At 41.4% G+C, this 20,721-nt stretch overlaps 1 protein-coding gene and 1 pseudogene across 1 annotated transcript in view; both read right to left on the bottom strand.

The window, feature by feature from the left end:
- The window catches only part of QRFPR (pyroglutamylated RFamide peptide receptor), a 54,935-nt gene extending 35,277 nt beyond the window's left edge, over positions 1-19,658 (bottom strand). Inside the window, exon 1 of the mRNA XM_055274691.2 lies at positions 18,691-19,658. Within this exon, the coding sequence (XP_055130666.1) occupies positions 18,691-19,030 (340 nt within the window). The 5' untranslated portion in view covers positions 19,031-19,658. The remainder of the gene's footprint in view (positions 1-18,690) is intronic.
- On the bottom strand, positions 10,316-11,498 carry LOC129480671 (putative monooxygenase p33MONOX; annotated as a pseudogene).
- Positions 19,659-20,721: the final 1,063 nt, after the last annotated feature.

The following is a 20,721-nucleotide window of genomic DNA, read 5'->3' as shown; positions in this document are numbered from 1 at the left end:
ATCAGTGTGCTGTATTCAGGAAACCCATCTCACATGCAGAGACACACATAGGCGCAAAATAAAGGGATGGAGGAAGTTCTACCAAGCAAATGGAAAACAAAAAAAGGCAGGAGTTGCAATCCTAGTCTCAGATAAAACACACTTTAAACCAACAAAGATGAAAAGAGACAAAGAAGGCCATTACATAATGGTAAAGGGATCAATTCAACAAGAAGAATTAACTATCCTAAATATATACGCACCCAATACAGGAGCACCCAGATTCATAAAGCAAGTCCTTAGAGACCTACAAAGAGACTTAGACTCCCACACAATAATAACGGGAGACTTTAACACCCCACTGTCAACATTACAAAGATCAATGAGACAGAAAGTTAACAAGGATATCCAGGAATTGAACTCAGCTCTGCACCAAGCAGACCTAAAAGACATCTACAGAACTCTCCACCCCAAATCAACAGAATATACATTATTTTTAGCACCACATCACACCTATTCCAAAATTGACCATATAGTTGGAAGTAAAGCACTCCTCAGCAAACGTAAAAGAACAGAAATTATAACAAACTGTCTCTCAGACCACAGTGCAATCAAACTAGAACTCAGGATGAAGAAACTCACTCAAAACCACTCAACTGCATAGAAACTGAACAACCTGCTCCTGAATGACTACTGAATACATAACGAAATGAAGGCAGAGATAAAGATGTTCTTTGAAACCAATGAGAACAAAGACACAACATACCAGAATCTCTGGGACACATTCAAAGCAGTGTTAGAGGGAAATTTATAGCACTAAATGCCCACAAGAGAAAGCAGGAAACATCTAAAATTGACACCCTAACATCACAATTAAAAGAACTAGAGCAGCAAGAGCAAACACATTCAAAAGCTATCAGAAGGCAAGAAATAACTAAGATCAGAGCAGAACTGAAGGAAATAGAGACACAAAAAACCCTTCAAAAAAGCAATGAATCCAGGAGCTGTTTTCCTGAAAAGATCAACAAAATTGATAGACTGCTAGCAAGACCAATAAAGAAGAAAAGAGAGAAGAATCAAATAGATGCAATAAAAAATGACAAAGGGGATATCACCACCAATCCCACACAAATACAAACTACCATCAGGTAATACTATAAACACCTCTATGCAAATAAACTAGAAAATCTAGAAGAAATGGATAAATTCCTCGACACATACACTCTCCCAAGACTAAACCAGGAAGAAGTTGAATCTCTGAATAGACCAATAACAGGCTCTGAAATTGAGGCAATAATGAATAGCTTACCAACCAAAAAAAGTCCAGGACCAGATGGATTCACAGCCGAATTCTACCAGAGGTACAAGGAGGAACTGGTACCATTCCTTCTGAAACTATTCCAATCAATAGAAAGAGAGGGAATCCTCCCTAACTCATTTTATGAGGCCAGCATCATCCTGATACCAAAGTCTGGCAGAGACACAACAAAAAAAGAGAATTTTAGACCAATATCCCTGATGAACATTGATGCAAAAATCCTCAATAAAGTACTGGCAAACCGAATCCAGCAGCACATCAAAAAGCTTATCTACCATGATCAAGTCGGCTTCATCCCTGGGATGCAAGGCTGGTTCAACATACACAAATCAATAAACGTAATCCAGCATATAAACAGAACCAAAGACAAAAACCACATGATTATCTCAATAGATGCAGAAAAGGCCTTTGACAAAATTCAACAACCCGTCATGCTAAAAACTCTCAATAACTTAGGCATGGATGGGACATATCTCAAAATAATAAGAGCTATCTATGACAAACCCACAGCCAATATCATACTGAATGGGCAAAAACTGGAAGCATTCCCTCTGAAAACTGGCACAAGACAGGGATGCCCTCTCTCACCACTCCTATTCAACATAGTGCTGGAAGTTCTGGCCAGGGCAATCAGGCAGGAGAAGGTAATAAAGGGCATTCAATTAGGAAAAGAGGAAGTCAAATTGTCCCTGTTTGCAGATGACATGATTGTATATCTAGAAAACCCCATTGTCTCAGCCCAAAATCTCCTTAAGCTGATTAGCAACTTCAGCAAAGTCTCAGGATACAAAATCAATGTACAAAAATCACAAGCTTTCTTATACACCAATCACAGACAAACAGAGAGCCAAATCATGAGTCAACTCCCATTCACAATTGCTTCAAAGAGAATAAAATACCTAGGAATCCAACTTACAAGGGATGTGAAGGACCTCTTCAAGGAGAACTACAAACCACTGCTCAATGAAATAAAAGAGGATACAAACAAATGGAAGTACATTCCATGCTCATGGGTTGGAAGAACCAATATCGTGAAAATGGCCATACTGCCCAAGGTAATTTATAGATTCAATGCCATCCTCATCAAGCTACCAATGATTTTCTTCACAGAATTGAAAAAGGCTACTTTAAAGTTCATATGGAACCAAAAAAGAGCCCACATCACCAAGTAAATCCTAAGCCAAAAGAACAAAGCTGGAGGCATCATGCTACCTGACTTCAAACTATACTACAAGGCTACAGTAACCAAAACAGCATGGTACTGGTACCAAAACAGAGATAAAGACCAATGGAACAGAACAGAGCCCTCAGAAATAATGCCGCATATCTACAACTATCTGATCTTTGACAAACCTGACAAAAACAAGAAATGGGGAAAGGATTCCCTGTTTAATAAATGGTGCTGGGAAAACTGGCTAGCCATATGCAGAAAGGTGAAACTGGATCCCTTCCTTACACCTTATACAAAAATTAATTCAAGATGAATTAAATACTCACGTTAGACCTAAAACCATAAAAACCCTAGGAGAAAACCTAGGCAATACCATTCAGGACACAGACATGGGCAAGGACTTCATGTCTAAAACACCAAAAGCAATGGCAACAAAAGCCAAAATTGACAAATGGGATCTAATTAAACTAAAGAGCTTCTGCACAGCAAAAGAAACCACTATCAGAGTGAACAGGCAACCTACAGAATGGGAGAAAATTTTTGCAACCTACTCATCTGACAAAGTGCTAATATCCAGAATCTACAATGAACTCAAACAAATTTACAAGAAAAAAACAAACAACCCCATCAAAAAGTGGGCGAAGGATATGAACAGACACTTCTCAAAAGAAGACATTTATGAAGCCAAAAAACACATGAAAAAATGCTCATCATCACTGACCATCAGAGAAATGCAAATCAAAACCACAATGAGATACCATCTCATGCCAGTTAGAATGGCCATCATTTACAAGTCAGGAAACAACAGGTGCTGAAGAGGATGTGGAGAAATAGGAACACTTTGACACTGTTGGTGGGACTGTAAACTAGTTCAACCATTGTGGAAGTCGGTGTGGCAATTCCTCAGGGATCTAGAACTAGAAATACCATTTGACCCAGCCATCCCATTACTGTGTATATAACCAAAGGATTATAAATCATGCTTCTATAAAGACACATGCACACGTATGTTTATTGTGGCACTATTCACAATAGCAAAGAGTTGGAACCAACCCAAATGTCCAACAATGATAGACTGGATTAAGAAAATGTGGCACATATACACCATGGAATACTATGCAGCCATAAGAAATGATGAGTTCATGTCTTTTGTAGGGACATGGATGAAGCTGGAAACCATCATTGTCAGCAAACTGTCACAAGGACAAAAAACCAAACACCGCATGTTCTCACTCATAGGTGGGAACTGAACAATGAGAACACATGGACACAGGAAGGGGAACATCACACACTGGGGACTGTTGTGAGGTGGGAGGAGGGGGAGGGATAGCATTAGGAGATATACCTAATGCTAAATGATGAGTTAATGGGTGTGGCACACCAACATGGCACATGTATACATATGTAACAAACCTGCACGTTGTGCACCTGTACCCTAAAACTTAAAAGTATAATAATAAAAAATAAAAAAATAAAAAATCATCATTGACAAGGGGAACTGAAATTGAATCACTGGCCTAATTTTTTAAAAGTTATTTTTAATTATAATGAATACATAATGGTTATACATATTTATCAAGTACATGTGATGTTTTGATACAGGCATACAATATATAATGATCAAATCATGGTCACTGGGGTATTCATCACCTCAAGCATTTATCATTTTTTTGTGTTAGGAACATTCCAATTCCACTCTTTTAGTTATTTTAAAATATACAATAAATTATTGTTAAATATAGTCACTCTATTGTGCTACCAAATACTACATTTTATTCATTCTATTTGTGTTTTTGTATCCATTAACCATCCCCTCTTTACTACCCTTTCACACTACCCTTCCTCTGGTAACTATCATTCTACTCTACCTCCAAAAGTTCATTTTTTTTCTTTAGTTCCCACATACGAGTGAGAACATGTGACATTTGTCTTTCTGTGCCTGCCATATTTCACTCAACATAGCCCTAGGCAGAAATCATATATAAGATGATAGTGATTCTTCCGCTCAGCCATCACTTACACGTTTTAGTATAATCTAATGTAAAATGGTTTGCCTTTGTCATAGGCTCACCTACATACAGACATTACAAGATGGTTAAAAACTTAGTACTTTCTTAGAAGCTAACCACAGGTAAATCATTTTTTCAATTAGTTGTGTTCCTTATAAATTGCAAACATCGATTCTTCCAGTTTAGTATCCCAATTCTGAGAGTTGGCTAGAACAAAGCATTATCACTTTGATGGACCAGGATTATGGTACTGCTGAGTTCTGATGGGTTTAATTTTTTTTTAGGTCAACTGTGCGTGCCTGGTTCCCCTGGGTAGCCTGACTCCCCTGACGGTAGTGGTTTTGACCATGATCATCTCACACACACAGGTATCCAAAATTTTTACTACAGAAATGCTCTTTGATATTTTCTGTTCTACTGTATTTCCACTTTGTAACACCGCTAATACTGACTCACCAAATGACTTCATGACTCATTCATGGGTTGCAACTCCTGCTTTGAAATTCACTGCCTCAGTAGTGTTGTCTCTGCTCCAAAATGAAGCTCAAACTCCTTGACACAGCACTAGAAAGCTCTCCAGAATCTGCATCTTCCCTTTCTTTCCAACTTCATTTCTCACCACATCCCCTCTGAATGCCAAACTCCAGGCATACAGAACTATTCACATTTTCCAAAAAGCTTGTTGTCTCTCCCCAAGAACCTTCCACAACATACACCGTATGCTGTTCACCTTTGCATCCTTAGTTCAACATAGTACCTAGCATGTATTAGGCATTTAATAAATGTTAGTTAAATGAGTAAGTGAATGATGAAATGAACAAATGAAAAAAATGCTATGAAAATCTATTCAGAAGAATGTACTGTTACAATAATGTCTCACGGGTTTAACTCTGAAAATCCAGCCACACGCTACAGAAAGGAGAAAAAGCACTCAATTTCCCTAATTATAATTACAGAAATTTGTAATTTCTGAAAACCAGGATAAATAGTTTCACAAAGACCATATTTACTTTGAGGAAATTTTCACTCATTCAATTTGAATCAGATGGATCTAGTCTTCAATAAATAAAGCAGACAAGTAAAAGTGATAGTGTATTACATTCTGCACCCTCCTTGGTATAATGGTGATGTGGAAGTTAAGCTTTAATAGCATAGAGTCCTGATTACTGCAGCAACTACTTCTATGATATTATAGATAATCAGAGAGAGATTCACAGCCACAGTCTATTTGCTAATAAAAAGTGCTCAGTGGTGGCCTACCACTACTGGCCAAAATAATCGATCCCGTGTTCTTCAGAAGCAAAAGTGGAACACAGCAATTATATATTTTAGGCCACTGGGTCTCAAACTTTATTGAACACATGGACCACTTGGGAAATTTTGTTAAAATGCAGATTTTGATTCAGTAGGTCTGTAATGAGGCCTGAGATAATTCTGAAAAATTTCCAGGTGATGCTGATGCTGCATGTCCATGGACCAGGCTTTAAATAGCATGAAAAGTTCACAATAGATTGAAGACTTCCTGTTGCTCATAAGGAACAATATTTCCCAGACTAAAATATTTTTTTCACGAGGTAACTAGGCCACAAGTTTGTAGTATGACAACTTGACCTAATGACATGTAGTGCTGGAAGCAAAACCATTTAGTAAAAGGAACGGCCTCTTCCTTCGTTTGCTCCCAACTGCTGCTCCTGTTCCCTTTTCAAATTACAGAGAACCAGTACTATTTATTCTAAAATAACATATCTTCCAGTTGCCAGTGAAGCAACCACTTTTTATTTACCTCCATATAAGGAACTTTTTAAAAAACAATAACTGCAGTTGTCTGCATATTCTACATTGCTGCTACCCAGAGCTAAAACATGTTGAAAGATGTGTGAAAGCCATGCAGAGCCCAAACAGCTCAGTATATAATTCTGGCTCAGCAGCCTCTCACCTAATGATTTTTGTTAAGAGATTTTCTTAAGGCTTTTTAATGAAAGATAAGGAAATCCCATTCTCAGAGTCAGTTTCCCATCTGTCAGTAACATCTGTAAATCAAGATTTTCGAACCATAATCGAACAATATGGGTGGTTTTCTTTTAGTTCTCTTTCTTTTTTAAAAGCATTTTTTTCTATGTACCCTTATCCAGGAAGAGGGGAAAAGGGGGGGAGAGGAGACACATGTATGCAGCTGCTTTCGCTATAAAGTCTTTCTTTGGCATGTTTACCTAAGAAAGGCAAAATCCCAGCAAGTTATTTTGTGGACATCAACAAACTGATTCTAAAGTTTATATGGAGAGGCACAAGACCAAGAATAACTAATACAAAATTGAAAAAGAAAAATAAAGTTGGAAGGCTGACACTACCTAACTTCAGACTTATTTTAAAGCTACGTTAATCAAGATAGTGTGGTATTGGACAAAGAACAGATGAATAGATCAATAGAATGGAATAGAGAGCTCAGCAATCACATAAATATAATAAACTAATCTCTGACAAAGGAGCAAAGGCAATAAAATGGAGAAAAGATAGCCTTTTCAACAAATGGCACTGAAACAACTGGACTTCCACAGGAAAAATAAAAGAATCTAGACACTACGAGAAAGACCACTTAAAAAGAAGTCTGCCTAGGATAAAAGCAAATCCAATTTAGATAACTAACCATACTTATCTGACATGAAATACCCATTATTGTTATTGAAATAAACTTGTAAATATATCATGGAGAGCTGTTCTTTCAAAAACTTCAGGCTTTCATAGATAAATGTAAGAGAAACAATTTAACCTCTCTGGAGTCCACGCAAGCCTAGCGCATTTTGCATCCTCCAGAGATTTCTTAAAGAAGGAGCCAAAACTAGGCCAGGCGCAGTGGCTCATGCCTGTAATCCCAGCCCTTTGGGAGGCCAAGGTGGGCAGTTCACAAGGTCAGGAGTTCAACACCAGCCTGGCCAACATGGTGAAATCCCGTCTCTACTAAAGATACAAAAAATTAGCTGGGCGTGGTAGCGCACACCTGTAATCACAACTACTCAGGAGGCTGAGGCAGGAGAATCGCCTGAACCTGGGAGATGGAGGTTGCAGTGAGCCGAGATCACGCCATTGCACTCCAGCCTGGGCAACAGAGTAAGACTCCCTCCGTCTCAAAATAAATAAATAAATAAATAAATAAATAAGGAGCCAAAACTATATCAACCTTTACATGTCAATCCTGCTGGCCTAAAGCACTGCCCTTCCTTACCAACCCTGCTGAAGCAGAGGCCTCATGTGCATCACATGAACCATCATTGCTACAAAATAGCCTTGCCATAATTCTAATTATTTTAGGTTCCCCCAGCCCTTTTCCAATTGAACCATACTGGACCCCAAATCTAGGCCAACAAGGTTCCTTCTTTCTCTTTGGAAAAAGAATAAGGAAATACAATGAGGGTAAAGTTAGGAGATGAATTTAAAAGGATATATAGAAAAGCCATATGGTAAGAGTAAGAGTGAGGGCCACAAGGACTACGAGAAAGTAGAAAACCTGAAGACAAATTAATATAACAAGGCTAAAATTTATTAATGTATGAGTTTTCCTAGCTTCTTTCTCTCTTCTACCCTTCACTCTTTCACTAAGAGAAATGCTTGCTGAATATTTCCCTGTACTGGCCATTTAATTATCCAGATTGTGGGGAATATCAGCATGGGATATTTGCATGAATAAGACTGAATTGAAAGAGAAAGAGAGAGAGGCAGAACAAAAATAAAGGGAATGGTGAAGAAGGGAAAAAGAGAAAAGCCTGCACTGGAGTGGAGAAAAGCAACCAGACAGCAAAAAAGTCTAAAAGATAACTGGCTGAACTTTTTCATTATCAAGTCAAGGAACATTCAGCTGGGGTCATATTGGGAACTTGCCACAAAGGGGTTGAGGGAGCTTGAGGTCCTGCATTACAAGGGCAGGAATCAGTAGGATGGCTCTGTATGAATACTGGTGTGGTAACATCATGCCTACAGTCCGGGGTGGCCTGGAAACACTCTACAATTGGGCATGTCTTTCAAAGCATGAGCCTTGCAAAGCATGAAAGAGTTTTGTGGAATGTTACTGAATATAACAGAAAAAACTTGAATGGAATGAGAGAAAGGGGTTCTAAGACAAGTTAACTGAGATGTTTAAAAACTTTTGGCCGGGCATGGTGGCTTACGCCTGTAATCCCAGCACTTTGGGAGGCTGAGGCAGGTGGATCACGAAGTCAGGAGATCGAGACCATCTTAGCTAACATGGTGAAACCCTGTCTCTGCTAAAAATACAGAAAATTTTGAATTCATTCACCTCCTCCCACAGACGTTCCAGGCCCTGACCTGAACAAGGAAATCAAAATAAGGTAACACCACTGGCTTCACATAAACCTCAAGACTATAATCTAACTGTACCTGCCATCTCCTTTACTTTAAAAAAGTTTAAGTCCATTTACCTATACCAAGTCAGTAGACTGAATTTTCTCTCTTAGGAAGCTTTTAACCAAATTGGAGCTAAATTAATCTCACTTTAAAGTGCAAGAAAGGCTCTACTAGACTAGTGTTTGTTCTATGGCATAGAAAGAGGAGCATGCCTCCCCTGGCACTGGCCTAAGAGGCCCCACATGAAGAACTGGTTGCAGGACAGTGATCTATTAGGTCTACCAAAAAGCAGGGGGACTCAAGGTTCAGCCTAGAAACATGGGTCCCTGCCAAGTCTGGTTTTCCTATACCCAGGTCCCAAACAAATCTTGGGTCCCCTAACTGATAAGGCTGGAGCACAGCACCAGCCATCAACAGGGCCAGAGTCGTCTCAGCCAGTCAGTGAGCACCTCTACGCCATGATTTGTCAATGCTCACATGGATAGTGGTAAGGAATCAAGAAGCCTGGGTTTTGGAACAGCACAAACATTCTTTACCTAGTAAGCAGGAATTGAAGTTCTTACCTAGAGTAAATGATGAAAAAATAGGTAATGAGGTCCCCATACACCACTGCTGAGAATATTTAGGCTAACTTTAAAGCAGTATAAAATGGCTTCTTCCAAGCAACAAGGGCAAGCTTTGTATCAATGTTTCTCAAAAACCAATTATATCTCCAGCTCTAGCCTCAATTTAACAGGTTTTTTACTTTATTCATTTATTTATTTAGAGATGGAGTCTCACTCTGTCGCCCAGGCTGGAGTGTAATGGCATGATCTCGGCTCACTGCAACCTCTGCCTCTTGGGTTCAGGCAATTCTCCTGCCTCAGCCTCCCAAGCAGCTGGGACTATAGTCACCCACCACCATGCCTGGCTAATTTTTGTATTTTTAATAGAGATGAGGTTTCACTGTGTTGGCCGGCTGGTCTTGAACTCCTGCCCTCAGGTGATCCACCTAACTTCACCTCCCAAACTGCTGGAATTACAGGCGTGAGCCACTGTGCCCAGCTGATTAAGTTTTTAAATCTACCTTTCCTATGTTTTTACTTTATTTATTTATTTAGAGACAGAGTCTCACTCTGTCGCCCGGGCTGTAGTGTAATGGCGTGATCTCAGCTCACTGCAACCTCTGCCTCTTGGGTTCAGGCAATTCTCCTGCCTCAGCCTCCCAAGTAGCTGGGACTATAGGCATCCACCACCATGCCCGGCTAATTTTTGCATTTTTAGTAGAGACAGGGTTTCACTGTGTTGGCCAGGCTGGTCTTGAACTCCTGACCTCAGGTGATCCACCTAACTTGGCCTCCCAAGGTTTTGGGGTTACAGGCGTGAGCCACTGTGCCCAGCTGATTAAGTTTTTAAATATACCTTTCCTATGTCAAAGCCAAGGTAAAAGGGGAGTAGGGTGCAAGAAACCTTCTTTACCAGAATCCCTAGAAAGAAAGGGCTCTAGAAGCCAGTGGGTATGAGCACATTCAAGTCAGGGGGTTTGAGATTATGGGCCCGTGGTGGCTGTTTCTTTCCTTCCGTCACTGGGATGTCCATCTTGGGCGGCTTTAAGGCTGCTGGATCTTCAGCCATTCGGTTGGCCTGGGCACGGATCAGTTCCACTGGAGAGGGCTTCTGGGCTCCTCGGTAGGCCTGGGTGGCAAAACTTCCAGAATCATACTTCTGAAGGGATCTCGGTCCAAAGAGGCTCCACTTCCCTGACAAGTTTCTGTCCTTATCCCCACTTCCAGAGTCCATGGTGCTAGGATTTGGGCCAGGTAAGGCTATGGAAGAACCAGAAGTGAACCAGCCCCTGGATCTCTGCTTAGGTGAGGAGTGAGGAGTGGTGCTTGGGGTAGACTGGGCTGATGTAGGCGGCCTCTCTTCTTTTGTTATCTCTCCACTCTGTAGCTTTAGTTTGTGGAGTGTTTCTGCCACTCTACGGTACTTGGTCTCCTCAGTAGTGAGGCCCTTGTGGGGTGTGTAGCCAGCATCTCTCAGCCCTGCCTGTTGCCCAAAATGCTGAATGCTTTTCTGGGTCTGTTTTGTGATCGGAGAATTCACGATGACATGGGTAGCTTTAGCGCTAACTTTACCACTTGTCCACGCTGTCAATGGCCGATGACAGGGTCATGGCAGGGGAGGGTAGACCGGCCTCCCCTTCCTCCACCTTGGCGAGGTGCTGATACTTGTGCTCTGGAATCACTGGCTTTCAAGGGATGCTGCCCATGTCCGATGGAGGAGGGGTCATGGATGCAGGGTCCTTGAGGGTATCATCATAGCTGAGTGCCCGGGGGTATATCCTGAAGGGCAGGGACATCTTGCCTAGAGGCCCACTAGCCTCAAGAGCAGGCATTTCTGGTTGTCTTGAAGCCATTGAAAGACTAGGATCCAGGTGCTTTTTCTGTATAGAATTCCGAGCTGAGTCCCTGCCGCCACGGTGAAATGATGTGACGACTAAGCTGACAGACAGATGTTAATAAGGAACATGGTCCAGCTGCTGCAAATTAGCAAAGCTTCCCAGGAAGGGTCTATCCAGAGGTTCTGTTATCCTGCTGCCGCGGGACGGCCTGCGGCCCGGAGTCCGGCACTAAAAAGGTTCCGAGGGCCCACGTCCCTGAGAGGCTGTGGCGTAGCCTGGACCCAAGCCATGGTGAGAGCGGCAGCGGCTTCAAAGGTCTCCAGGACCCACTAGGCAACACTGCCCGACGTTTGCAGATTTTAAATGCATCTCAATCCCACAAGAAATTTTTTAAAAACGTTAACATATTTTCATCCATGTATTAAAGGGGACTTTAAAATGAGATTGCATAAATGAAAATATGTAAATACTATATGCTTCATAGAGAAATCAAATGGGAAGAAGAACTAGATATGCATTAATATTTTTGTTAAAATAAAGCTTGATCTAAAACCTGCCATCTTTGTCATATTTTCTTATTTTCTGCGGCCACATCAACCACTGGGGGGCAGCATCAAACATTATTTTATAACTTCTCTCCTTCGTATTCTAATAGGGGAAGCTTTAATGCCAGGTCATGTAACTTATAATCTAGTTAATACAAACACTAATAAAGGATGGAACAGGATTAGAACCCAATATTGTTTGATTCCACAATCCATGTTCGTTTTCACAGCATCAAACCGTTTCTCTATCCTTCTATTTCTCCCAGGATGTAGGAACATGCTGTCTTTTAAGATTTCTATTACCCTGAATAGCCTACGATCTCTCTGATATGACAGTAAATGTATTTCTCCAAAACCAAGCTACGAGTAGGACTAATTTAGTTTTGCAAAGACAGATAAAAACAATAATCACTTACTTGATTACTTCAGAATTCATCCTTAAGAATCTTTAGTTTTAAGACATGAAAGGAAACAAATAGTATAGCTTCTGCTGAATTTTTCTTAAAGGCACAGACTGAGAGGGAACTGCCAAGATCAACTTCTAGAACCCCATTCACTGACCTTTCAATAATTCCTTAGCAGAGGGAGAAGGCATATGTCCACTACTAGAAGGAATTGGCAGCCTGGAAATTGGTCCACTGGGGAGTATATATTAATAAATGAGATGGAAGCAGCAGAGGGAGATCCCAGCACTCCATCCCAGACCAGAAAGTCAGACAAGGAGGAGCTACTCAGAACTCTGGTTCAGCTTGATCCTGAGAAACCTAGTGCAGGGCTTGGCCTTATGGGGAGACATACGATCAGGGTGCTTTAGTCCCTATAAGTTGACTCACTCCAGTAGACATAAATGGCCAACTCTGCTAAACATATCTATCTACCCTGAGTACCTTCCTATGGAAGAACTTCATGCTAAGCAGTCAAGCCTTTCCAAGGGGCTTGCTGGCTAACAGGGTCCCAAGTGTCACTACTGCAGTTGTTAGCTTGTCACACTTCCATGGATTCAGTCAGTAAGGAGAAAATGAGCATCAATGGATTCAGGAAGTTTATTACTTGCACAGACGCCAAAGGCAAGATCAACACAGGAAGACACTGAGCCTTGAAGGGCAAGATGACTGACAGCATGGGTAATGGGTTGCTCTGCTGGGGAGGAGCAACCCTTAAACCACAGCCAAGCAATTGTAGAGACTTACACAAAAGACTGTAGCTGAACCTTAAGTAGGAGCAAGGTGGGGAGCAAGGTGGGAAGTCTTACACTCAACTGAAACCAAACGGGAGATAGATGAGAGAAGGTCAGTCTCCCACAAGACAGGGATAAGAAACTGCTTCACAGTGGCTCCTCAATAGGCTTTTCTCCCTGCTGTAGGAGGTATCTCCAGGTGTTTGAATAGGAGTGACGATGGCCCTGAGGTGCATGATTAGTTCTATGGGTAAGACAGCAAGGCCAAACTGGCTAGAATCCTTCCAGAATTTTCTGCAGCTACCAGGAAGTATTCTCTCTCATTTCCTGAGATAAAAAGTTTTATTTTTTATTCTAGAATTTTTTATTGTGGTAAAATATATGTAACATAAAATTTATGATTTTGGCCATTTTTAAGTGTGTGATTCAGTGGCATTAATCACATTCACAGTCTCATGCAATGACCATCACTATCTGTTTCAAAAACTGTTTCATAACCCCAAACAGAAATTTAAGCATTAAGCAATAACTCCCCACTCTGCCCTCCCCATAGCCCCTGGTAACACTAGTATCTTTTCTGCCTCTATGACTTTGCTTATTCTAAATAGTTCATGTAAGTAGAATCACACAACATTTGTCCTCTTACATCTGGCTTATTTCACTGAGCATAATGCTTTCAAAGTTCATCCATGTTGTAGCAAGTATCAGAACTTCATTCCCTTTCATGCCTGAGTAATATTCCACTGTGTGTATACACAGCATATTTTATACATCCATTTGTCCATCGATAGACACTTGGTTTGAGACAGGGAGTTTTAAAGAAAATGTAAGCTTACAGCTCCTGGGGTCATCTTTCACACTTGGGCAAAAGACAGCTCAAGAATGAAATCACAACACAGAGGGAAGTGGAACTGGCCACAAAGGGGGAGGATGATCATTGTTGAAGACCTTAATCCAGTTATGCCTAAAACCAGCCCTAACTCTGAGCTTTTCAGTTGCAGAGGTAGAATATTCCCCTTTTTTTCTTAAGGTAATTTAAGTTGGGCTTCTCTCCCCACAAACAAGAATCCTAATAAATCAACAACTTGTCAAAGAATAGTTATGTTTTAGAAAAGCAAACTAAAAAGGGCATTCATTTTATGCCTCCTAAGTGCACAGTGAAATATTTAAAACTTTCTTACTGCTAAATCCTTTCTTGTCATTATTTTAAATGTAAACCATTCTTGTCCTAAGTAGAGAGAATCTTTTACATAAATCCTGTTGCGGTTACTGCCACTCTCCCACCTACCAAGAAAAGTTAGTGACCTATAGCATCTTTTCTTCTCAAAGTGCACACATAATTGATTCTAGGAAAGATCAACCAGATGCTGTCCACGGCATAATTCCTGACTTTATTTCCAAACTACTGTTGCTGTTAGGCCTCTGTTTAATTTACATCTTTTTTTAAATACTTTAAAAAGACTATTCTTCATCAACAGCTTTTATCATTTCTGTTGACTTTTTAAGCCCCACAATACTGTTGATTTTACAATAATCTTACCATATGTAAATTTCCCCAAGAACTCTAAAATTTCTGAAATATCATAGAAAAAAATTATATAACAAATGTAACTAATGTTTTCTAGTCACTGATTGCATAATAAAATGGGACTGAAGAAGTTCCAGGTTAAGCTCTCTGTTCTGAATTGGCCCTCAAAATTAAGATCTTTTCACTAAATGTTCAACAACCTCCTTTAATTCATTTCACAATGTATCAGCTCTTAATCTCTAAAAACACACCCTAACATTTCATGTGGTGTACAGTGATTGCTTTCTTTCTCTCCTTCCTTTCCTTCCAGTTGAATCCTTTCATTTTTCATATAAAGTCATGCAAAATTCTAATTCTTAAAAAGAGAGACAGGAGCTGTTATAATGAAGCTTGGAGCTTCGCCTACTACCATTCTATTACCCGCCCACATGCACTACTGTGGCCCTGGGCAAAATAGACTGAAAAACGTTTGTGGTGAGGTGTGCTAATTTATAGCTAAAGTTCTATTCTCCAGGCAAGAGAATAATTGTTCTTGTATTTCTTTGTATGTCTTCTATTCCAATCTTTTCACCATTTTTGACTCCTTTCCAAATTCATCTTGAAAGACTCTAAAAACATTAAGGGCTTTAGTAAAGATGCAATAGGCTGCAGAAAATGGAAGAATTGCCTCTGAGCTCCTTGTTGGACTCCAGGTAATATAATCTACTTTTGCATTTGCTCAGCATTCTGACTGCCATTGCTATTTTTTAAATATATAATAGCTATATTGAGCTGGTACATGGGGTAGGCACTGTACTTTTTAAAAAAATGTTTACATCTATTATTTCTTTTAATCTTCATATCAGCCTGAGTCTTGCAGCTGTCAGCATTTACACTACATCAGTGGCTTTCAACTTTGGCTGCAAATTATAACTTTTCTAACTTGGGGAACTTTTGAGAACTCCATACCAATTATAATCAGACCAATTAAATCAGAATCTCCCCGGGTAGGAACCAGGCATCTGTGTTTTAAAAAACTCCCAGATGATTTACTACATGTTGCCAAGACTGAGCATTACCACTCTAAGAGGAATTCTCATATCAGCTGCTGAGAAAATTAATTTTCTGTTTTCTTACCCTAATACTCTTCAAAGGTAGTAAAAGTGCATGAATGTGTACTTCCCCCAACGATGCTGCCATTACTTAGAATATATTTCAAACTCCCTTTTTTGGAATTGCTTTTAGTCAATTTGCCAGCCACTGCTAGAAAATTCTTTTCACTGCCCACAGCAGGATTTGGGGGAGGGCTGCAGAGCTGTGTGTGCACCTGAGGAGACCATCCTCCCCCTGGCTGTGCCTGAATCCACAGCAGGATGAAAGTGGATACAGAGCCCAGCAGTATCCTAGCAAGGCCACTACTCCAGGCACACCCCAAGCACTCGCCGTTTCATCTTATTAATGCTTAGAGTCATAAAGCAGGCTAGCATTAGAACTGACTTTCTATCTCCTTCTGGGAAGTGTTCAGAATTAATATTCCTATGCCTTAAGTTTTCATTTACCTCAGCTACCACAAGTCCCATTCTCTCCTAGCCTATCCCTCAACTTCGGACTCAAACGTATCAGACCGTGAACCTCCCCTAATCTGATTCAAGCCCCCACTCCTCAACACTTGCACTGTGCGCTCTGGAACCCTGACATCTACAAAATCCCCTGCATTCTCCATCACTTCTTTGAACGCTTCCTCCCCCTTCTTAGTCTAATGGAAACTTGGCTTTTCCACAGAAACACAGCTTTCTCAATACCTGCAATATCCCAGTGCACACAGGAAATACCCAGGAAATGCTGAATACAGGAATGACTCATAGTGCCATTAATAATACTTTAGACTTTGGGCAGAGGAACAAGATACCATGAGAGAATGAGGGATGCTGGTAATATATTCACGTGTAAGTGCCAAGTCTTCAGATCAGGTGAAAGACCATGGCTTATGGTATTGATTAGATACTGATTTCAGAATCATCAGCAAAGAAGTGAGAGTCATGACTATAGCCTCTATGCAGAAATCGATGATGAAAGAAAAGAGATTGCATGCTAAGCTTCAGTGGACACTTACTTGCAAAATAAGAGAAAGACTGAGAACTCTCAAAAGGCAGAAAATACAGAGATAGAGACATAAAGGAAACAAAGAGACAAAAAAAGACTAGTTCATGGAAGCCTAGAGAAGAGAGTGGTGTTCTGCAGCACTGGTTACAAGCAAAATCAATTGTTCTGCATTTAGCTGGAAGAAACAGAACATGTTCAGTGAGTGAATTTGGAGGAGCATTTGGACATTGTGAAGAAAAAGATAAAAAGGAGGAAAAAACAAAACAAAATGAGGAGGAACAGGCTGCAGATAAGGATAGGTAAATTTGGTGGCCCTAAGGAGGCAATGGGCAAATCCACTTCTGCAGTCTAGCCAAGTAAATCAGAGAAGAGAACAGAGACAATAATTTCCTAAAGGAAAGGGCCATGGCAGTGCAACTCCACCCTCATATGAGTAATAAAAAACTCATAAGCATGTGCTCTTTATAATATTTGGGTGCAGAGAATCCCCACTCTTGCTAGCTCCATGTTGGAAGGAGTCCTGGGGAGTAGAGAGTGAGTGAACTGGTAGATCAAAGGTAAGCCGATAAGGGAATGATGGTAACGCAAGGTGGAGGAAAGGAATTGAATGTCAGCTTACCTCCATGCTGGGCACACTTAGATGCTGTGGATCAGCTGTCTCTCTTTGCAACTTTAGTGTAATTCATGTAAAAACATGTTTGTGGCTACACTTTGCCTCACCTATTATTCATGATCCCAGCAGTGTACAAAAGAAAACTCAATGTCTTTGCTCAGTGGTGTGCTGGGAAAGCAACTGTTTGGTTTCTGGGTTTTTTTTTTTTTTTTCACTTTTTTAAAAAACAGTCCTAACTAGTAAGTGCTGATTTCCATGATGTGAATACTCCCACCACGACCAGTTCTAAGGTAACAACATGATGTCCCTGAAAGGGGACCTGAGTAGAGTTGTGCACACTGGGCTCTGTAAGGCAGTGTGGCTGGCTCCAAAGAGACAAGTGTAACTGGTTTGGGCTGGGGCTGGTGCAGGCCATTTTCATGCTTTTTTGAAAATATTTACATTATAGATTGATAAGAATCAAAGACTTTAACATTCTGACTCACTAACGGCAAACTCAGTTTAAGCTAATGGGAAAAAAAGCAACGCTCACGATCTCAAATTGGTAATGGTAGGATGAAACACTCTCCATGAGTTTAAGAGAATTAGTAATGGGATAGAAATAGCAGAGATTGAAGGTATAATGATCTATTTCTCTTACATTTCTAAACATTTTGATGTGGCCACAAGAATACACCCAACCGTGAAAATGGGGAGGCCCATGGTGCACCACAAGCACTGGTAAGAATACAACGCACTACTGCTCATGGGTTTACACAAGGGTATTCTCCAGCTGTATTCTTGGAAAAGCTGAATCATCTGGAGAAATATGATGTCTTTTTTTCCAACCTCCACACACTGCTCCCAAATCAGGGCCTCCACCTCTCCTCTGTCATTTTTGTTCCCATTGTACGGAAGGAGAATGTCATCTCTCCTTTTTTAATAGTCAGGAGGGCATCAGTTTGCTGTGTTCCTTCTTCCTGCATGACACAATACAGTTTTTAAAAGGACTAGTTTAATATATTTTTTCTGCACATGAATTATATTTGTTTTATGCTCATAGGTACAAGAAGCTGTCTGCAAGCAACTGGAAAGTGAGGCTGGAGGTTGGGGGAATAAGGAAATGAGATTTTTAACTTTGGTTTGTTTAATTATTTGAAATATTTTTATCTCACTTTTAGTAAGAAAACTGGGGGAGAAAAACCTGGTAATGACGGGAAAGGGAGCTGAAATAAGTGGCGAGGGGTGCGACTTCCCACCTCACTGCTCGGGACCTTTCCGAAGCCTTTCCCCAACCTATGTCTCTAAGCCACAAGGAGGAAGCACTGGAAGGGAATCAGAGGCGGCCAAAAGAACTTATATCCAGGTGAACAAAGGTGGCGAAGTTCTAAGAAACAGCACCGGATTCATTTGACAGAGAAGTATAAGGAAGAGACAGACGACAGAGAGACAGACGAGAGAGAGAGAGAGAGAGAGAGAGAGAGAGAGAGATCCCCTGAAAGGCAGAGGGTTAAGAGAGAAGGAGCGAAGAAGCGGGGCGCGACTCTTACCCCCCAGCCAGTCGTCGGAAATGTTCTGGAGCATGGTGACGGGAATGCAGAAGAAGGTGATGAGCAGGTCACTGAGAGCCAAGGAGCAGATAAAGATGTTGGTGACGGTGCGCATGGCCTTGCTGCGGGTCACCACGTAGAACACCAGAGCATTGCCAAAGAGCGCCAGGGCGAAGATGAGCACGCCGGTGAGCACGAGGGCCAGCTTGGCGCGCCCCGGCAGCTCTGGGGTGTAGACGAGCGGTCGCAGCCGGTACAGAGCAATGAACTGCTCCCGCGTCAGGTTGTGGTCCCGCAGCAGCCGGGAGAACTGCTCCGGGGTAATGTTGAGCGCCTGCATTGCTGTGCGCTCCCGGGACGCGGGGCCACCGCCCGCTACTGCCTGGCCATTCCCATCTGCGGGGCAGCAAGCGCTTCGGGGGGACCAGCCGGAGGCCGCCTCCCTTCCTCTGCTCTGGAGTCAGGCGCGCGGGAGGGCTCTAGGCTGCACCCCGGGAGGTTCGGGAAAGGAGAGCAGCTCAGGGATCCCACGACAAAGAGGCGGGAAGCCAAAGCACTGGGAGACTCAATCTCAGCGACCAAAAAATGTTCGCGGTTCAAATAAAGTTCTTTTGCTCTTCCCTAAGGCGAGGCGCCGCGACGGTCCGGGATGCTGGAGCGCCACGCGAGGGTCCCGGCCCCTCTCGCTCCCCGCCTTCTCGCCATGCGATACGGACGCCGGACCCGCTTGGGGAGCGGTGGAGGGTGGGGCTGAACTCGGTGACGCCTCCCTCACACCCAGCTTCAATGGCGCCAACGCCTCTTTCCCGCACCCTCAGGGCGAGGGAAGACTTCCTGGCTCCCCACCGTGCTGCCACCCAGCGCCTTTCTCAGGGCATGGCCCGGTCAGGTCGTGCTTATATGGGAAACTGGGTATTGGGGGGTTCCACGGTTTCAAGTTTCTCCTCCTGCGAAATAACAGGAGCCACAACTAACCAAGGCAAATGGGGCTTATTTTAAATTATTTTCTGTATTGAAAAATAATTAAGATAGTTAAAATATAGAACATGGGAAATTGCAAAGATAATAGAGAAAGATCTTGTGTACCCACCCTTCACCCAGTTTCTTCCATTCATTACATCTTATTTAACTACGGAACAATACAAAACCAGTAATTTGACACAGGTACAGTGTTTGCATATTTTTATCTGAAGTGTAGATTCCTGTAACCATCAGGATACAAACTCTTCTATCACCGCAGAAATCTCCCTGGTGCTTTTTATACTCACACCCAGCCCCTCCCTCCACCATCTCTAACCGCTGGCAACCACTAATATGTTCTCTCTTAACTTGTGTCAGAACATCATGTAAGGGAAATCATACAATATGCTTCCTTTTGATATTGAATTTTCTTCGCTTAGCCTAATGCCCTCTAAATCCATCCAAGTTGTTGCATGTATTAGTGGCTGTTTCTTTTTATTGCTGAGGCTGTATCACTGTTTATTTAACCATCTGCCTCTTGTAGGACATTTTGGTTGATTACCATTTTGAGCTACTACAAATAAAGCTGCAATAAAGAATCATGTACAGGTTTTTGTGTGAACATAGTTTTCCTTTCTATAGGAAATGCCAAAAGGTTTGATTATTGAGTCTGTAATGTGTATATTTAATTTTTAAAGAGATTGACTACTTTTCAGAGCGGCTGTACAAGTCTCCATCTCTACCATCAATGCATGAGAAGTTAGTTTCTCCACATCCTTGCCAGCATTTCGTTTTGCGGCTTTTTTTTAAGCTATTCTAATAGATCTGTAGTGATATCTCTTTAGGGCCTTAATTTACATTTCCCTAATGGCAAGTAATATTGAACATCTCATGGGCTTATTTGCCGTCCTTGTATCTTCTTTGGTGAAATGTCTTTCCATGTGTTTTGTCCATTTCTAATTGTATTGTTTAGTTTATTTGCTGTTGAAAGTTCTTTTTATGTTCTACATAGAAGTCCTTTGTCAGTAAATGGTTTGCAAATATTTTCTTCCAGTCCGTAGCTTGTTATTT

Source organism: Symphalangus syndactylus, chromosome 4 (genome assembly GCF_028878055.3).
Source record: "Symphalangus syndactylus isolate Jambi chromosome 4, NHGRI_mSymSyn1-v2.1_pri, whole genome shotgun sequence".
NCBI lineage: Eukaryota > Metazoa > Chordata > Mammalia > Primates > Hylobatidae > Symphalangus > Symphalangus syndactylus.
Note: the sequence above shows the minus strand (reverse complement) of the source record. Positions and strands in the feature narration are given on the sequence as shown.